Below are 15,951 nucleotides of genomic sequence, written 5' to 3' on the forward strand. Positions count from 1 at the left end.
AAAAATCGAAAAGTTCCATCATTTATTAGCTTCCACGACGGGCACTGCCGGTAGTGTAGTGCGTTCGCTGTCGTTAACAGAATACAATTATGACATTGTGTGGGACAATCTGCACACTATGTACGACAATAAGCGAGTACTTATGACAGCACACTTAGATGCAATTTTTCATTTTGCACCATTAGCCAAAGAGTCGTTGTCAAATTTGAAGTCATTCTTGGCCACCTTTCAAGAAAACATCGCAGCGATTAAGGCACTTGAAGTCGAAGATCTGGAAGGTTTTTTACTATTTTACATCGCATCTAGAGCATTAGATCCATGCACCCGACGATTGTTTGAGTCCGAATGCTATCACGTCGAGACACCAACACTCAACATATTGTTAGAATTTATTCAAATCAGATGTCAGGTACTTCAGAATATTAGCGCTCATCCCACAAAACCGTCACCATTTAAAGGTGGACACTCGAAGTCACTGCTATTCGCCTCTTCCACTACGGGAACGAAATTATGTAAACTCTGTCAAGACAATCACTTCCTACATCAATGTCCGAAGTTTTCTCAGTACAGTGTTCAAAAACGGTTTGACTTCGCCAAAAGTAAGCGGCTATGTATGAATTGTTTCAGTCCCACGCATAAAACCTCTGAATGCTCGTCCATGCACACATGTCGTGAGTGCTCTGGAAACACCATTCACTACTTCACCTCAGTCAACGTCCCAAAAAGACATCGGCACTAATGTCTACTGCTGAAGCTCATGAACCATCGCTTGCAGCTAACACAGCCTCGGGAACGTCAACTTCAACAGGGCTGGAAAAACCATTTGTTGGAACATTCCAATCAAGTGGAAATGTTATTCTTGGAACAGCCATAATCCATGTCCGCAACAATATCGGTGATTGGACTCCAGTTCGTGCGCTGCTCGATACCGGGTCTCAAATTTCTGTCATAACCCATGCGTGCGCGTCTCGTCTGGGTCTAAGACGTCGATCTTGTAACACCTCAGTCATGGGATTATCACAAGCACATGTACCAGCTACAAAGGGATCTACACACTTGACGTTCAGACCAAGACACGCGGACAACCCAAAAATATCGTGTGACCCATTAATTCTATCAAAAATAACTGGTCCGATGCCCGCGTCTAAGTTAAGTCCAGACATTCTAAACACATACAACCATGTTGAGCTGGCGGACCCTGAGTTTGATAATCCAGCACCAATTGAATTTTTACTCGGCGCAGATGTCTACGTCAATATTTTAGGTGACTGTGTGCGAGTACTACATGCTCGCGGATTCCCTTCAGCGTTTGAAACTAGCCTCGGATGGGTCATAATCGGCCACACGACTATCACGGATTCATCGCCATGCGTGTCACTACTACTGTCTACTCAACCGTCAATCGATCACCTAATGCATCAGTTTTGGTCGATAGAAGAGCCATCACCACCTGTTGAGCATTAAACAAACATTAAACTTCGCGTGGTGTTCGACGCATCTGCAGCATCCACGTCAAAATGTTCACTCAACGACCTGTTATACACTGGTCCTAAACTTCAAAGTGATATCACGCAAATACTCCACAGGTGTCGATTGAGACGTTACATGTTCACAGCGGACATCTGCAAAATGTACCGTCAGATTCAAATACACTCTGATGATCGCACTTACCAGCATATTGTATGGCGAAATTCCCCTTCAGACGAGCTTCAAGACTATGAACTCACAACAGTTACTTACGGAGTATCCGCATCACCATACCAGGCCATTCGAGTCCTCCACCAATTGGAACACGACGACGGCCACAAATTCCCATTAGCTCGTAAGATATTGTCCACCCAAACATATGTTGACGACATTGTGTCCGGTGATGATACGGTGTCTGCGATGCTGCAACGTCAAGCGGACCTCGTCCAGCTTCTGATGCAGGCGGGTTTCGAGTTGAAGAAATGGTCGTCAAACAGTCGTGAGGTCCTACGTCATATTCCACAAGGCGACCACGCAGTTCAACCGTCGTTTGATCCCAAGGACGACATGTCCGTCAAAATATTGGGACTTCATTGGGATCCCGTAACCGATACTTTTAGCTACCATACTTCACCAGTACCATTGACCGCGACGAAGCGGGTGGTGTTGTCAACAATAGCAAAATTGTACGACCCGGTGGGCGCGATAGCCCCAATCATTTTTTGGGCAAAGTCGCTCATGCAAACCATCTGGCAGTCTGGTTTGGATTGGGACGATCCGCTACCACCGTCGTTGATGACGTCTTGGGGGAAATTCGCGTCTGAGCTACATCTTGTTTGTGAAATTAAGCTACCTCGACACATAGTGGTTTCGACTCGACTTGTGACACAGTTACTTGGGTTCTGTGATGCATCTGAGAGAGGATACGCAGCAGTGGTGTATCTTCGCACGATTGATGTCAATGGAGACATAAAGGTATATTTTATCACATCAAAATCCAAGGTAGCACCACTTAAACTGGGGAGCCTCGATCGATCTCTGACGATACCACGCCTGGAGCTATGCGGTGCCTTGCTGTTAGCTCAGACGATACAGCGGCTTTGCGACACGTTTGAAAGTGCTATCTCTATTTCAGCAATTTATACCTGGACTGACTCCCAGGTTTTACGAATTCTCGCCCGTTAACTGCCATGTCGTCTGATCCACACGACTTACGAGCACTGTCACCCGGCGATTTCCTCATCGGCCAGCCTTTAACTGCCATCCCTGAACCAGACCAAACTTATATCGCCCAGAACCGGTTGAATCGTTGGGAACTCCTTCGACAGATATATCAATCCTTTTGGAAACGCTGGGCCTCCGAATATTTGACAACTTTACAGGGCCGTTCCAAATGGGTTCAGCACCAACCTAACGTCAAGGTCGGAGACCTCGTATTAATACAAACACCAAATCAACCCCCAATGTTCTGGAAACTTGGTCGAATCGAAAGCACACATCCCGGACAAGACGGTGTCGTTCGTGTGGCAACTGTTCGAACAAATAACGGTAGCATTAAACGTCCAGTGGTAAAGCTAGCAGTGCTACCGATGGAAGGCAACTCCTCGACATAATATTCCCATAAACCTGTACTTCCATTTCCTATACTCAAAATAAAGTGGCCAAATGTAGCGACCATGCTTTAGGAAAGTGTAGGGGGAATGGTTGTTTTTTTTTTTTAAAAAAAAAAATGTAAATTATAATTAACCTCTTAAATTTAGTAACATAAAAATAATATTATCGTATAATATGTAATCACATGACCTGAGTACAGTCCAGCCGGAAATCAACGTTGGAAGGACCCTAGGCATAAAAGAAATGCCAAGAAAACGGGAACATTTTAAGAACCTCTCCAAAAGAAGTCAACGTAGGCGCATAAATGAGGATTGTCATAAATTCAATGAGGCACCAGAAAGTCATGAAGAGTCTGAAGAACCAATGACAAATCTTTTAAATAATGCAAAATGTTCTAATTCATTTAATGTTTCCTTAATTGATTTTGAAGCTTTACCTTCTGAGGAATGCAAAAAATCTTCTGATGAAATATTAAGTGATGAGGTTGAGTTCATTTTGAGTAATGTAACTTCTGATTCAGAGTGTTCTTCGGCTGAAAGCACATTTTCTGATGTTCCATTAATAATAGATGCAAATTCTGAACAACCACAAGAATCTCCTTACATCTTACAAAAGTTTCTTCAAAGATGGTCTATTCAACATAATGTAACTCATAATTGTCTAACTGATTTACTACGGGGATTGAAAGATACAGTTCCTGGTTTAACCTCTGCTTTACCAAGTGATGCTAGGACATTGTTGAAAACTTCCAAGACTAAATTTTGTTCAAAAATTGTTTCTCCTGGAAAATATATTCACATAGGACTTGAGAAACAACTTAAAAGAATTATTTCTGGTCCTTTTCAAGATTCAATTCATAGTTTAAAACTAATAATTAATATAGATGGTATTCCAATTTTTAAAAGTTCGAACATACAAGTCATACCAATTTTATTTGGGATATTATCAGATATAAATGAACTACAAAATAAAGTGTTTCCAATTGGTTTATACTGTGGTAAAGGTAAACTTCATGATATGGATTCTTACCTAGAAGAATTTGTTAATGAGGTGAATAATTTATCAGAGAAAGGTATTTTACATCAAAGTGGAAAAACCATACCAGTGAAAGTTGTTGCTTTCTGTTGTGATGCTCCTGCAAAGGCAGACATTCTTGGTATAAAGTCTTTTAGTGGGTATAACTCGTGTACAAGATGTGTTGTTAAAGGTGAAACGAGTAACAACCGTAGAATATTTACAGATCTTGATTGTGTACTAAGAACAAATGAAGATTTTCATAATTGGTCAGATACAGAATTTCATAAAACTAAAACGTTACTTACAAAAATCCCAGGACTGCATTTTAACAACTCATTTGTTTTAGATATAATGCATCTTGTTTATTTAGGAGTAACTCGAACTATGATTTTAACATGGAGTACAGGAAATATTCCTCACAAATTGTCTAGTAAACTCTGTCTTAGATTATCATCATTATTAGTTGAATATCGTTCATGTGTACCTATTGAGATTAATAGGAAACCAAGAGAGCTGAAACTTTTACTTCGTTGGAAAGCTACAGAATTTAGAACATTTTTGCTATATTTAGGACCGGTTGTCTTAAAATCTGTTCTAACTAGTAAAAAATATGAGAACTTTCTAACTCTTCATTTTGCAGTTACTATTTTATTGTCACCTAAAATGTGTAAAGATAGTGAGATGCGCAATTATGCAAGATCGTTACTACAACGTTTTGTTGAAGACTTTATTCTTCTGTATAGTAAAGACTTTATCACTCATAATTTTCACGGTTTAATTCATTTAGTTGATGACTCTGATTACTATTCAGGAATAACATCAAATTTTACTTTAGAAACAATATCTGCATTTCAGTTTGAAAATTATTTGCAAAAAATTAAATCAATGGTGCGAGGATATAATAAACCAGCTGAACAAATCTGTAATCGATTAGGTGAATGTTTTTTATTAGAAAACTATTTTGAAACTCCTCGACAATCATCATTACCAAAAATATCACATATTCACTGTGATGGTCCTCTTCTATCAGATTGTTGTGGACCACAATACAAGATTCATATGTTTCACCACTTTCAATTAAGAATAACAAAACCTGATAATTGCTGTGGGTCAAAGAATGGTGATATTATAATGGTGCACAACTTTGCTTATTCAAAATCACTAAAAACTGAAGTTGTCATTGGTAAAAAATTTGTATCACAAGAAGATTACTATTCAGTGCCGTAATAGCTCATCACTTGGAATTTATGTCGTTCAACATTTTTCCACCTTAAAAATGTGGCCAGTTTCAGAAATTTGCTTAAAATATATATATTTTCCATACAAAAATCAGTCATATATTGTCTTACCTTTAATTCATCTAAGTTAAATACCTATTGTAAATGTAAAGATTATTTATTAGGATAAGTATTGTTTGTACTTTTAATATTAGGTTATAATATAAGAGTTAGATTTATGAACAATAAGATGAAGAATATTATGCCTAAAACATGTAAAATATTTGTTCATTTAATTTAAAACTTTAATGCTGAGTGATGTATATTTAATGATTATGTATTAAGTTACCTAAGCATTTTGAATTTAAAGTATAAAGTTGTTTATCTGGTTGTTTATGTTTATTTATGAATTGTTTAAGGGAGAGAATAAAATAGAAAAAATATATGTCTATAGGTATGGTATATGTGTAGGTACAAAACAATATATTTTTTTAAACTTATTTTATCCAACTTAGTTTCAGATAATACGTAACAATGTGGTCATTAATCAAAATTATTGATACGGATGAGGTAACATACTATGATGTAGTACCAAATAAGTGGATAGTGAATGATAAACACTGCTTATACCCCGTTGCTCGTGTAAGCACTGTAAAAAAGTTGGCAAAAGAAAACACAGATTGCAAAGATGATTGGGAAGTTTTCAATATGGTCATTATTGAACAAGATATTAGTAAGTTTAATTTTAATGATTAATTTCGTGAAAAATTTGTTTTGTTATTAATAAATTTACTTTGTTCTTATAACTACAATATTCAATTAATTACAAAATAAGCATTGAAGCATTGGCTACTTTTTATAGTGTGATTTTTAAAATACTTATGTCAAAATTGATTTATTTTTATAGATGATTATGAGAAAGGATATAAAATGATGATAAAAGCAAATAAAAAACAAAGTGAGTCTAATTTAGATTCTGAGTTTGAAATTAGAGGTAAAGGTTGCCGAAAAAAAAACAACTTCTTCAAAGCCACTTTTTGAAATAAGTAGTAGCGATGAGGATATTGCTCTAGATAATAATGATCCACATCCTTCGACCAGTTCTATTGAAAACTTAGGACTACAAGCCAGATTACCAGTAAACATTGAACGTCAGTTTCCTACTCCTCCACCTGTATTGTTGAAATCTGCTACAAAGAGAACATTTAATTCAATATCAACTTTGTCACCTTCTACATCAAGCTCTAGAGCTGTTATGAGTACTCTAGTGGAAGGTGATAAGTCTTCTAAACCTGTATGTCCTTTAATTGGTACACGTTACAGTAAAAACGAACACCGATGCTCTTCATCAGACCTGTGTTTCATTTCTGGTGAGTTAAAAATCTTAAATTGTCAGGTGATTATTTCTTTTTAAGTTATTTATTTTAATTGCACCATTATTGCAGCCGATATAATGAAACTAAGGAATACTGTTTCTTATATTAAACATCATCTCATTGATAATAAGGATACAACTGATGATAAAAAAACTGTAGTAGTATCTAATTATGAAATGGACAATATATTTCCAATAAAAAGTGAAGATGGTCTTAAGATGTTAGAAAACAAACTTGAAGATATTGAATATTTTCATAAACTGGTAATTATGAAGTGTTAAAGATAGCTAGTTTACTACTTTATATTATTTTCTATTCATAATAGATAATATTAGTATTCATAATATTAGTTAAACTATATAATACATTTTGTTTTAATATTTTAGTACATATATTCTTTTAAATTAATAAGCCAAGGCTAGTGTAATATTATTAGGAACCAATTTCTAAGTTGAAACAATATATATTGTATAAGTATAAAAAAAATAATACCTAAATAAAAATTTTCTCTTAAATAATACAATTTCATTATACCTACCTATATTAAAGGACATCACCACACTAAATATATATTTTATTATATATTAAATTTTAAATCAATAGCCATCGTCTTAAGCACATAGATATACTTCGATTTATGAAAAACAAAATTCTGAAATACTATGTTGTAAGTTATTAAAACCATTGTATAAATCAAAACACATAAACTTGTAACACATTGGCGGCTACTCACCTGTCGGTTCTATATAGCGCCACGCAGCATTCATCGACTCATTATCTTGATAAATAATCATTTTTTTCAACTTTGGATTTTTACTAAAACGTTTTTAATAATTTTGGCTACAATAATACACCAATAGACTCAAAATTAAAAAAAGTTAGTGTTGTGATATTCTTTAATAAAATTATATTTTTTGTATTTTAAAATATGTTTTAGACCATGCATTAATAATGTACAATTAACTTAATAGGTGTCCACAATTGCATTTACCATTGGTGGGATAAAGAGTTTATCCAAAATGACAACATCAACAATGAGGATAATGTTTTCAGATGAATTTATTGCGGATTATAGTTGGAAGGGGCAAAAAAAAAAAAAAAGTCTTGAAGCAAGTCCAATTCACAAAGTTATAATAAGTAGGCAATATTCATATCAATTATTTTTTATTATTTACAATTTTAATATTTATGAACAAGTTTCACATCCTTGAATTACAAACAATATTGTTAATTCTCTAAGGCTAGTTCTTATAAGAATACAATATAATCCAGTTAAAGTTGGCCAGAATTCTGCCGGTAATAAAATCTATTATCAGTATCAGTTAGTGTTAGCTGAAACTTTACTGGACATTGTATAGGAACGACTAACAGTAATAAACAGTAATTTTGAATAGAGTTATTAATGTTATCATATAACTTGTAGTATTTCACACACTTTTATATTATAATATTCAAAATTGTAGAGAAGCTTGTTTCCAAATTAAATGTATATTGCTCGTATTTTGTATTAGGTACATATAATTTTATAATATATATAATATTGTTTTATATTTTATTATTAGATGCAATACAACACAAATTTCCTACCACTACAAAAGCTGGTATTATAGAATTCATAAGCCCATGGATGGCTCAGAGCGAAACCAGAATTAAAAGGCATACCTACATTTTCAGTTATTTTACATTATTATAAGATTTAAATAAACATTTTTTAATATAATTGTATTTATTAATTATAGAAATGCCATTAAAGTATCTTCTTTGACTACTTCAGCAATAGATGATGATCCTGCCACGTGTTCGCAGACCAGCCTATCTGACTTATAACCAGTTATTTATTACATCCAAGTGTGGTTATTGTTTTTATTTTATTATATACTTAAAAGTTGTTGTTTTCTTTTATAAATAAGTATTAAAGTATAGCTATAATGTATACGCAGAATACATATCTTATTAGGTATATATATTATTATTTTATTTTGTATTAATAATTTTATACATATTATTATGCCTAACCATCAAGGTTCTTTATTATTTTATTTAAAATTAAATTTGTTTTTGTTTTTTATAATATTGATCAATATAATTCGAATTATAAATTAATACATGTTTTTTTTTTTTAATAAACAAATTCTTGCAATTCTATAACTGCCTATGTGTGTATTTGAAAAAATTAACATAATGTACCTATACCTATAACAATTGTTTTAAATGTTTTTTTTAGCTGATACACTGCATTTTTAACATTTATGCATATGTTTAAAAAACATTTAGGAAGCTTTTACAAAATATATAAAAAATCTTTTTTGGTTGTTTTTAAATAAACAAAACATAATTTAAATAGATTTTAAAGACTATAAAAAAATAATTTTAATACATTTTAAAAATGTTAATTTAATATTTTTTTTTTAATGAAAAAGCGGCCATCAAAACATTGCTGCATATGTTTTAAAAACTTTTTTTTATTCTTTTTTTTATATTTTTAAAAACATTTTTTAAATATTTTATTGCTCATAGGGATGACGCGTAGATATCACATCTATGCGTTTTTCTTTTTGAAAACGTTCCTTCTATTTGCCTCGTAGGTCAAATTATTTCATTAACGCGATGGACGTGGCATCGAAAGTACCAACCAAAGTATCTTTAACTACTTTACTTCTCTAACATAGTTCTGAATGTGATACTTACTTTAGTATAAAATATTTAATTCAAAAAATTACATCGTGCGATTTATTAAGTGCGTATTTATATTATTCAAACATATTAAATTTAAAAATTTGACTATTCTACACAAGTAAGCATATTATTATAATTTGTTCATTTTAGTAAATTGTTATTTATTAATTTATAAGTTTTTACCTTGTTAGAATGAATCATAAAAAAGTAAAAGTCATTGCAGTAGCTGAAGCACTTGGTTTATTGGATACAATTAAATCAGAAAGGAGGTACTGGGTTCATCCTCTCAAAGTGGAACGAGAAAAAACGGGATATTTTAAAGATTTTTTTGAAAACATAAGGCGTTATCCACAAAAATTTTTCGAATACTATCGAATGTCAATTTCGAGTTTTGATGAGTTATTAGAAATTCTACGTCCACGTATAACTAAAACCACCACAGTATTTCGTAATCCAATTTGTGCTGAAGAACGGCTTACAATTACTTTGAGGTAAGTTAGTTAAAATTTAAACATGTGTTTGGCGGCTATATAAAAATATAAAATAATATTTTACAATAACATGTTGTAACTCAAATTAATATAATAATATGTTGTAATTTGTAAAAAAAATTGGTAAATAGATAAAAATAAAATATAATCAAGAAGGGATAAAGATGCTGGAAAATTCGTGAACATTTCGGAAAAAACCAGTTTTTTTCCCAGGGGCCCAAAAATATGTAAAATTGATATTAAAAGAATATAAAAATTATATTAGGTCTATAATCAAATTAAAGAAGTTTTCGGATAATTAAAAAAATTAAAATATTTTTTGGAAAATTAATTATAAAAATCAACTGATGGTATTACACTATTTAAACTGTTAAATATTTTCTATATTTATATTAGGTATTTATTTTTAATTTATTGTCTAATGAACTTTACCTACCAACTATGAACTAAGTTGTAAATTTTTTTTTTTTTTTGTCAAATTTTTCCTCAAAATCCATTTTTCTGTAAATTTTAAATGTCCCCAATTTTTCTCCGTTTTGTTAAAACCACGGTTATTTGTAAGATATTTGATGGAAAAATGTTTTTTTCCTGGAAATTTTGAACCCTATAATTGGGAAAATTTTATTAATACTTATTAACAATATAAAACTGTTCAAAAAATATTAAAACAAAAGTAATAGGTAAATCAAATAAAATTAAAAAATATACTCTTTAGGTATTTTTTTATGTAACAAAATCAAATACTATTTATAGTATTAAAATAAAAACAAATGTAATGTAGTTCTTTAAATTAAATAAAAAAGATAAACAATCACTTTAGAATACAAAATAAAAAAAAAAATTCTTAAAAAAATACTTAGTAGTTACAGTACCATATGTACCTATTGTTTTTGTATAATTTACAACAAAAGTAATAGGTAAATCAAATAAAATTAAAAAATATACTCTTTAGGTATTTTTTTATGTAACAAAATCAAATACTATTTATAGTATTAAAATAAAAACAAATGTAATGTAGTTCTTTAAATTAAAAAAAAAAAGATAAACAATCACTTTAGAATACAAAATAAAAAAAAAAATTCTTAAAAAAATACTTAGTAGCTACAGTGCCATATGTACCTATTGTTTTTGTATAATTTACAACAAAAGTAATAGGTAAATCAAATAAAATTAAAAAAAAAAACAACCACTTTAGTACCTATGCAAAATAAAAAAAACTTAAGATAGGTAATAATAGATATTATTGATAATTTTTGTAATAATCGGAAATTGTATTGGCATTATTTTGGTCTGCAGATATATATGACCCAGAAGAATGTAATGGAGGGAATGCTATAGAATGTTGAGCCTGTGGAGGTGGTACTTTTAACGTTGAATCTGATGTAGATGATGTATATGTGGACAAGATAGGTAAGGTTAGTTGTGAGGTATAATGTGCTTTTGAGATACTTGGATAAGTTGCATTATGATGCACATCATATAATGGTTGAGATTGGTTAGCTTCAAATGAAATTTGTCTAAAATATTGTAAGGTCATTATACGAAAATCTGTTTTTTGTTCATATGTTAACCTTTTGTAATCTGGTAATAAAGACACTAAAAATGCCCTATCAGGATCAGAGTTATTTTCTTCTTCAGGATTATTTAGAGCACTTAATAATTCTTGCTGAAATTGTGTTACATTATTTTTCTTAGATTTTTTCCTCTTGTGTTATGTGATTGAAGTTCCAGTTTTATTTTTTTGAAATGTTGAAGCAGGTGAGTTCTCATTTCTTTCAATTTCATCTGCACCCACAGTGATGTTAATTTCTTCTTCTTCTTCTTCAGTTTCTTCTCCATTGTTATCTTGCCCAAGTTCATTAAAATTGCCAGTTGTTCTACAATATAAGATTGCATTACAATTACTTTTTATTCTTTAATCATATAAAAAGATTACATTTTATGATGATTAATAATAATAGTATTTTTCTTTTTTTTATTTGTAATAACTATTAATTAATAAGTGGAATTGAGGAATATTTTTATGAAAAATTTATAAAATTTATAATTTTTAAAAAAAAAATGTAACCATGTCACTAAGTTCTAAATTTGTTTATAACAATTTATCAAATATGCCATTGAATAATAAATACTGTTAAAAAGTTAAAATGAGGAAATTAACTAAGGCAGTCATGAATTCTTATTATATTAAAATATAATATATTATAATAATACTTATTTTATTATTACCTTCTTTTTTTAATTACGTGCTGTAAAAATGAAAGTGATTCAGCATAGATAATTTTTTTTTTGTAGCACTATCGCCACTTTTTGCTTGGTTGATGAACTTCGAATAATTGTCCCATATATGTCTCCATTTGGTTTTCATTTCTTTGACTAGAATAGTACATTAAAATAATGAGCTGTTTACGGACAATTTCAAATTTCAATTTTTTAGTTTTTTTTTCCATAAATAGGCCCCATTTTTTTTATATAAGCATTTAAAGTTCGAATTTTGACAACATTTATCAAAATCCAAAAGCCATACTTCAACCAGATATTTATTATTAATATTATAATAATTTTTTAATTGTTTTTAAATCTTTTCAAGATATTTATCAACTGGTACGTACTTTGCCGCTCTAAAATTCGATTTTCGTGTTGGAAGAAGTACAATCGGAGTGGTTGTTAGAGAAACATGTCAAGCGATTTGGACCAATTTACATTTAATAGAAATGCCTGCACCAACTACAGACGAATGGGTGGAAATATCGAGAGTTTTTTATTTGAAAACAAATTTCCCCAATTGTCTCGGAGCAATAGATGGGAAACATATAAGATGTAAAAATCCTGACAACTCAGGATCATTGTTTTTCAACTACAAAAAATTCTTTTCTATAGTATTGATGGCTGTAGTGGATGCAAATTTAAATTTTATTTCAATTGATGTAGGATCTTACGGCCGTGAAGGAGATTCTAATGTTTTTAAAGAGTGTCCATTTGGTAAACTATTATATGCCGAGAAATTGAATATTCCAGAACCAATTATATTACCAAATACAAATAGTAGCCCTCAGCCTTATGTGTTTGTTGGAGACGAAGCTTTCGCTTTACACACAAATTTACTAAGGCCTTATCCGGGGCGTAATCTTAACGATACACGGAGAGTATTTAACTATAGGTTATCGAGAGCAAGGCGCACAGTTGAATGCGCATTTGGAGTATTGGCTAATAAATGGCGTGTATTACATACATCGATTCAAGTAGGGCCAGATTTTACTGATGAAATTGTCAAAGCTTGTTGTATTCTACACAACTTTGTCCGTAAGAGAGATGGCATCAATTATGAAGATTCTGAAGTCAACAGTATTGATGACATTGAAACCTACGGAGGAGGGGCTCGTTCACAAGGTGTTAGTGTAAGGGATTACTTCGCAAACTATTTTATGGGCCCAGGAGCAGTGGATTTTCAGTACAAAGTACTTTAGTTTATTTACTTAATCATAATTTGTAAGTAGGTACTTATCTTTTTTTTATATAAAACAGTATAACATTTTTTATTTGTATTTATATTTAGATTTCTGTGCTGAAATTATTATACCTAAATATTTTAATATCATTATTATAATAATTAAATAATATACAAGGTAGTATATACTTACTTACCTGTGTTTTGTTTTTCTGTATTTGATTTTTCAGTCCAATTTTCAAATAAGTATTCACCAATAGTGTTCCAACTTTTTTCTTTTATATTTCTATCCATGTAATCTTTTGATCCTACTTCCCAAATTGATGGATTATTTTGAATGCACATAATAAATTTGTCAGTATCGAAAACCATTTCAAAAGCCAAAATGTTGCAATGTTTAAAATATTAGAAATAAATAATTAATTAAATTAAGAATTGTATACAAAAATTAAAAAGTAATATTTTTAAAAAGTACGAAACGCAGCCGCTAAAACGCACAGTGTGGCATATTGCGGTTTGGCAGGAATCAACCCGGCGGGAAGTATAAACAAAACACATTATTTTGTATTGTGTGTGCCACACTGTGCGTTTTGGCCGCTGCGTTTTTTAGATTATTTTAATTTTATATATTTTTAAAATATTTAAAAAAAAAATGGTTTTTGATACCGATAAATTCATATCATATTATTATCATGTATTCAAAGTAACCCATCTATTTGGGAAATGGGTACTAAAGAATATATGGATAAGTTCATAAAACACAAAAGTTGGTTCAGTATTGGGGAAAGCATGTATGCAGATAATTGGACAGAAAAAACAGAACCTGAAAAAGAAAATATAGGTAAGTAGAATATTATGTTATATATTTTTAAATTTTCAACATAGTATTACAATATTATTAGTAATTATTTTTAATTTCTATTGGGTATACAACTTTTTCGATCAAATAAAAAAAAAAAGACTAAATCTATTACAGTTTTAATTTATTATTACTAATTTACAAATAATAAAATAATAAGGATCTTTTTAAATAAGCAGCTTATAATACTTTATACTGAAAATCTACGGCACCAGGGCCCATAAAATAGTCAGCAAAGTAATCCCTCACTTCAATGCCTTCCGAACGAGTTCCTGTTCCACGAGCTTTTATGTCATCCAGGCTATGGGTTTCAGCATCTTCAAAATTAATTCCGTCTCTCTTACGAACAAAATTATGTTATATACAACACGCTTTGATGATAATGTCAGTGAATTCAGGTTCCACTTGTATGGGAGTATGCAACACACGCCATTTATTTGCAAGAACTCCGAAAGCACACTCAACTGTCCGCCTTGCTCTACTCAATCGATAATTAAATATACGTCGAGTATCGGTTAGGTTACGTCCTGGATATGGTCTTAATAAATTTGTATGTAGAGCGAAAGCTTCGTCCCCAATAAAAACGAATGGCTGTGGATTGTTGTTTGTGTTTGGTAAAAGATTTGGTTCAGGAAGATTAAGTTTTTTAGCATATAAAATTTTACCAAATGGGCATTCCTTAAATATATTGGAGTCCCCTTCTCTACCATAAGACCCGACATCGATTGTGATAAATTGTAAATTTGCATCGGCTATAGCCATGAGTACCACAGAAAAAACTTTTTGTAATTGAAAAACAATGATCCAGAATTACTAGGATTTTTACATCGGATATGTTTGCCGTCAATAGTGCCTAAGCAATTTGGAAAGTTTGTTTTAAGGGTCTTCGACAGAAAAACTAAAACGTAACAACGCTCACTAGATGTCGTAAAACCTCTCACGCAATGCTTTATACCACGCCCACTTCGGTCGCTTACCGACGCGTGAGCGAGTGATTGAAACCGTCTCCGGGAGCGGCGCATCATTCTCTCAATACTACTCGTATTGACAACACAATTCAAGCGCGACGCAACGTTCGATTTATTTAATAATTTACGGTACGCTTCGCATACGCTTTGGTAATTTTATTTTTACAGACGCATAACCTATTATACTTTTATTGACCTATTATTATATACGCTTGTATTCCAATATTATTACTATGCAAATCAATAGGTATTTTGGGGATATAATAATTTAAATGTTCCACCTCTCACGGTCAGTCGTCAGTGAATAGCATTTAGTAGAAACCTAGTACAACCGGCAATACGAATGTCCCTTAGTCATTAATTATATTAATTTATGTTTGTAATGTATATGTGTATATATAAGTAAGACAATAAATCATAAACGAATATATAAATAATATTTTTATTTTATTTTAACGTATAGACGATATCATAATATGTTAAGGTACATTGTAAAAAAAAAAACTTAATATTTGTATTGTGAGAATCCGGAGCTTTTTAGGGCTCCGTAAACCACCCACGACAAAAGGGGATCACTTTTGTCGTGACCTACGAGCCGCACGGCGTGATGACCCGAGGGCCAAGTCGGTGGAGCTCGTAGGCTTTAAACACGCAACGGCAAGTGAATGCCGAGGATTTATTTAAAGGGAAAAATAATATTAAAGTAATAATGAGAATGATATTAAGGTTGTGAACAAGATATATATTAAATTGGCATTATAAGTTAGAGTCAAAGTTTAACATTATACAAATTAATAATATGACAGCTTTACAAGAAT

At 31.4% G+C, this 15,951-nt stretch overlaps 3 protein-coding genes across 3 annotated transcripts; all 3 read left to right on the forward strand.

Annotated features, from left to right (window-relative positions):
• Positions 1–1,629: 1,629 nt before the first annotated feature.
• Positions 1,630–2,652, forward strand: LOC103308428. Its single transcript, XM_008181770.1, has one exon. It carries the CDS (start codon positions 1,630–1,632, stop codon positions 2,650–2,652), a length of 1,023 nt encoding a protein of 340 aa, XP_008179992.1.
• Positions 2,653–5,745: 3,093 nt separating this feature from the next.
• On the forward strand, positions 5,746–8,183 carry LOC107882883. The gene is made up of 4 exons (XM_029492014.1): positions 5,746–6,048; positions 6,223–6,685; positions 6,761–6,954; positions 7,663–8,183. Exons 2-4 carry the CDS (start codon positions 6,571–6,573, stop codon positions 7,900–7,902), a joined length of 549 nt encoding a protein of 182 aa, XP_029347874.1. The 5' UTR covers positions 5,746–6,048; positions 6,223–6,570; the 3' UTR covers positions 7,903–8,183.
• A 4,389-nt stretch (positions 8,184–12,572) lies between these two features.
• Positions 12,573–13,325, forward strand: LOC103308429 (protein ALP1-like). Its single transcript, XM_008181771.1, has one exon. It carries the CDS (start codon positions 12,573–12,575, stop codon positions 13,323–13,325), a length of 753 nt encoding a protein of 250 aa, XP_008179993.1.
• Positions 13,326–15,951: the final 2,626 nt, after the last annotated feature.

Source organism: Acyrthosiphon pisum, unplaced genomic scaffold (genome assembly GCF_005508785.2).
Source record: "Acyrthosiphon pisum isolate AL4f unplaced genomic scaffold, pea_aphid_22Mar2018_4r6ur Scaffold_20564;HRSCAF=21400, whole genome shotgun sequence".
NCBI classification, from domain to species: domain Eukaryota; kingdom Metazoa; phylum Arthropoda; class Insecta; order Hemiptera; family Aphididae; genus Acyrthosiphon; species Acyrthosiphon pisum.

What these genes read in the sequence shown, in the direction of transcription:
- LOC103308429 (XM_008181771.1), top strand. Translation starts at nt 12,573, where the DNA reads ATGCCTGCACCAACTACAGACGAATGGGTGGAAATATCGAGAGTTTTT.
- LOC107882883 (XM_029492014.1), top strand. Translation starts at nt 6,571, where the DNA reads ATGAGTACTCTAGTGGAAGGTGATAAGTCTTCTAAACCTGTATGTCCT. An exon ending in AGACCTGTGTTTCATTTCTG is followed by an intron (nt 6,686 to 6,760) that starts GTGAGTTAAAAA and finishes CCATTATTGCAG; the next exon opens with CCGATATAATGAAACTAAGG. An exon ending in TTGAATATTTTCATAAACTG is followed by an intron (nt 6,955 to 7,662) that starts GTAATTATGAAG and finishes TTAACTTAATAG; the next exon opens with GTGTCCACAATTGCATTTAC.
- LOC103308428 (XM_008181770.1), top strand. Translation starts at nt 1,630, where the DNA reads ATGTACCGTCAGATTCAAATACACTCTGATGATCGCACTTACCAGCAT.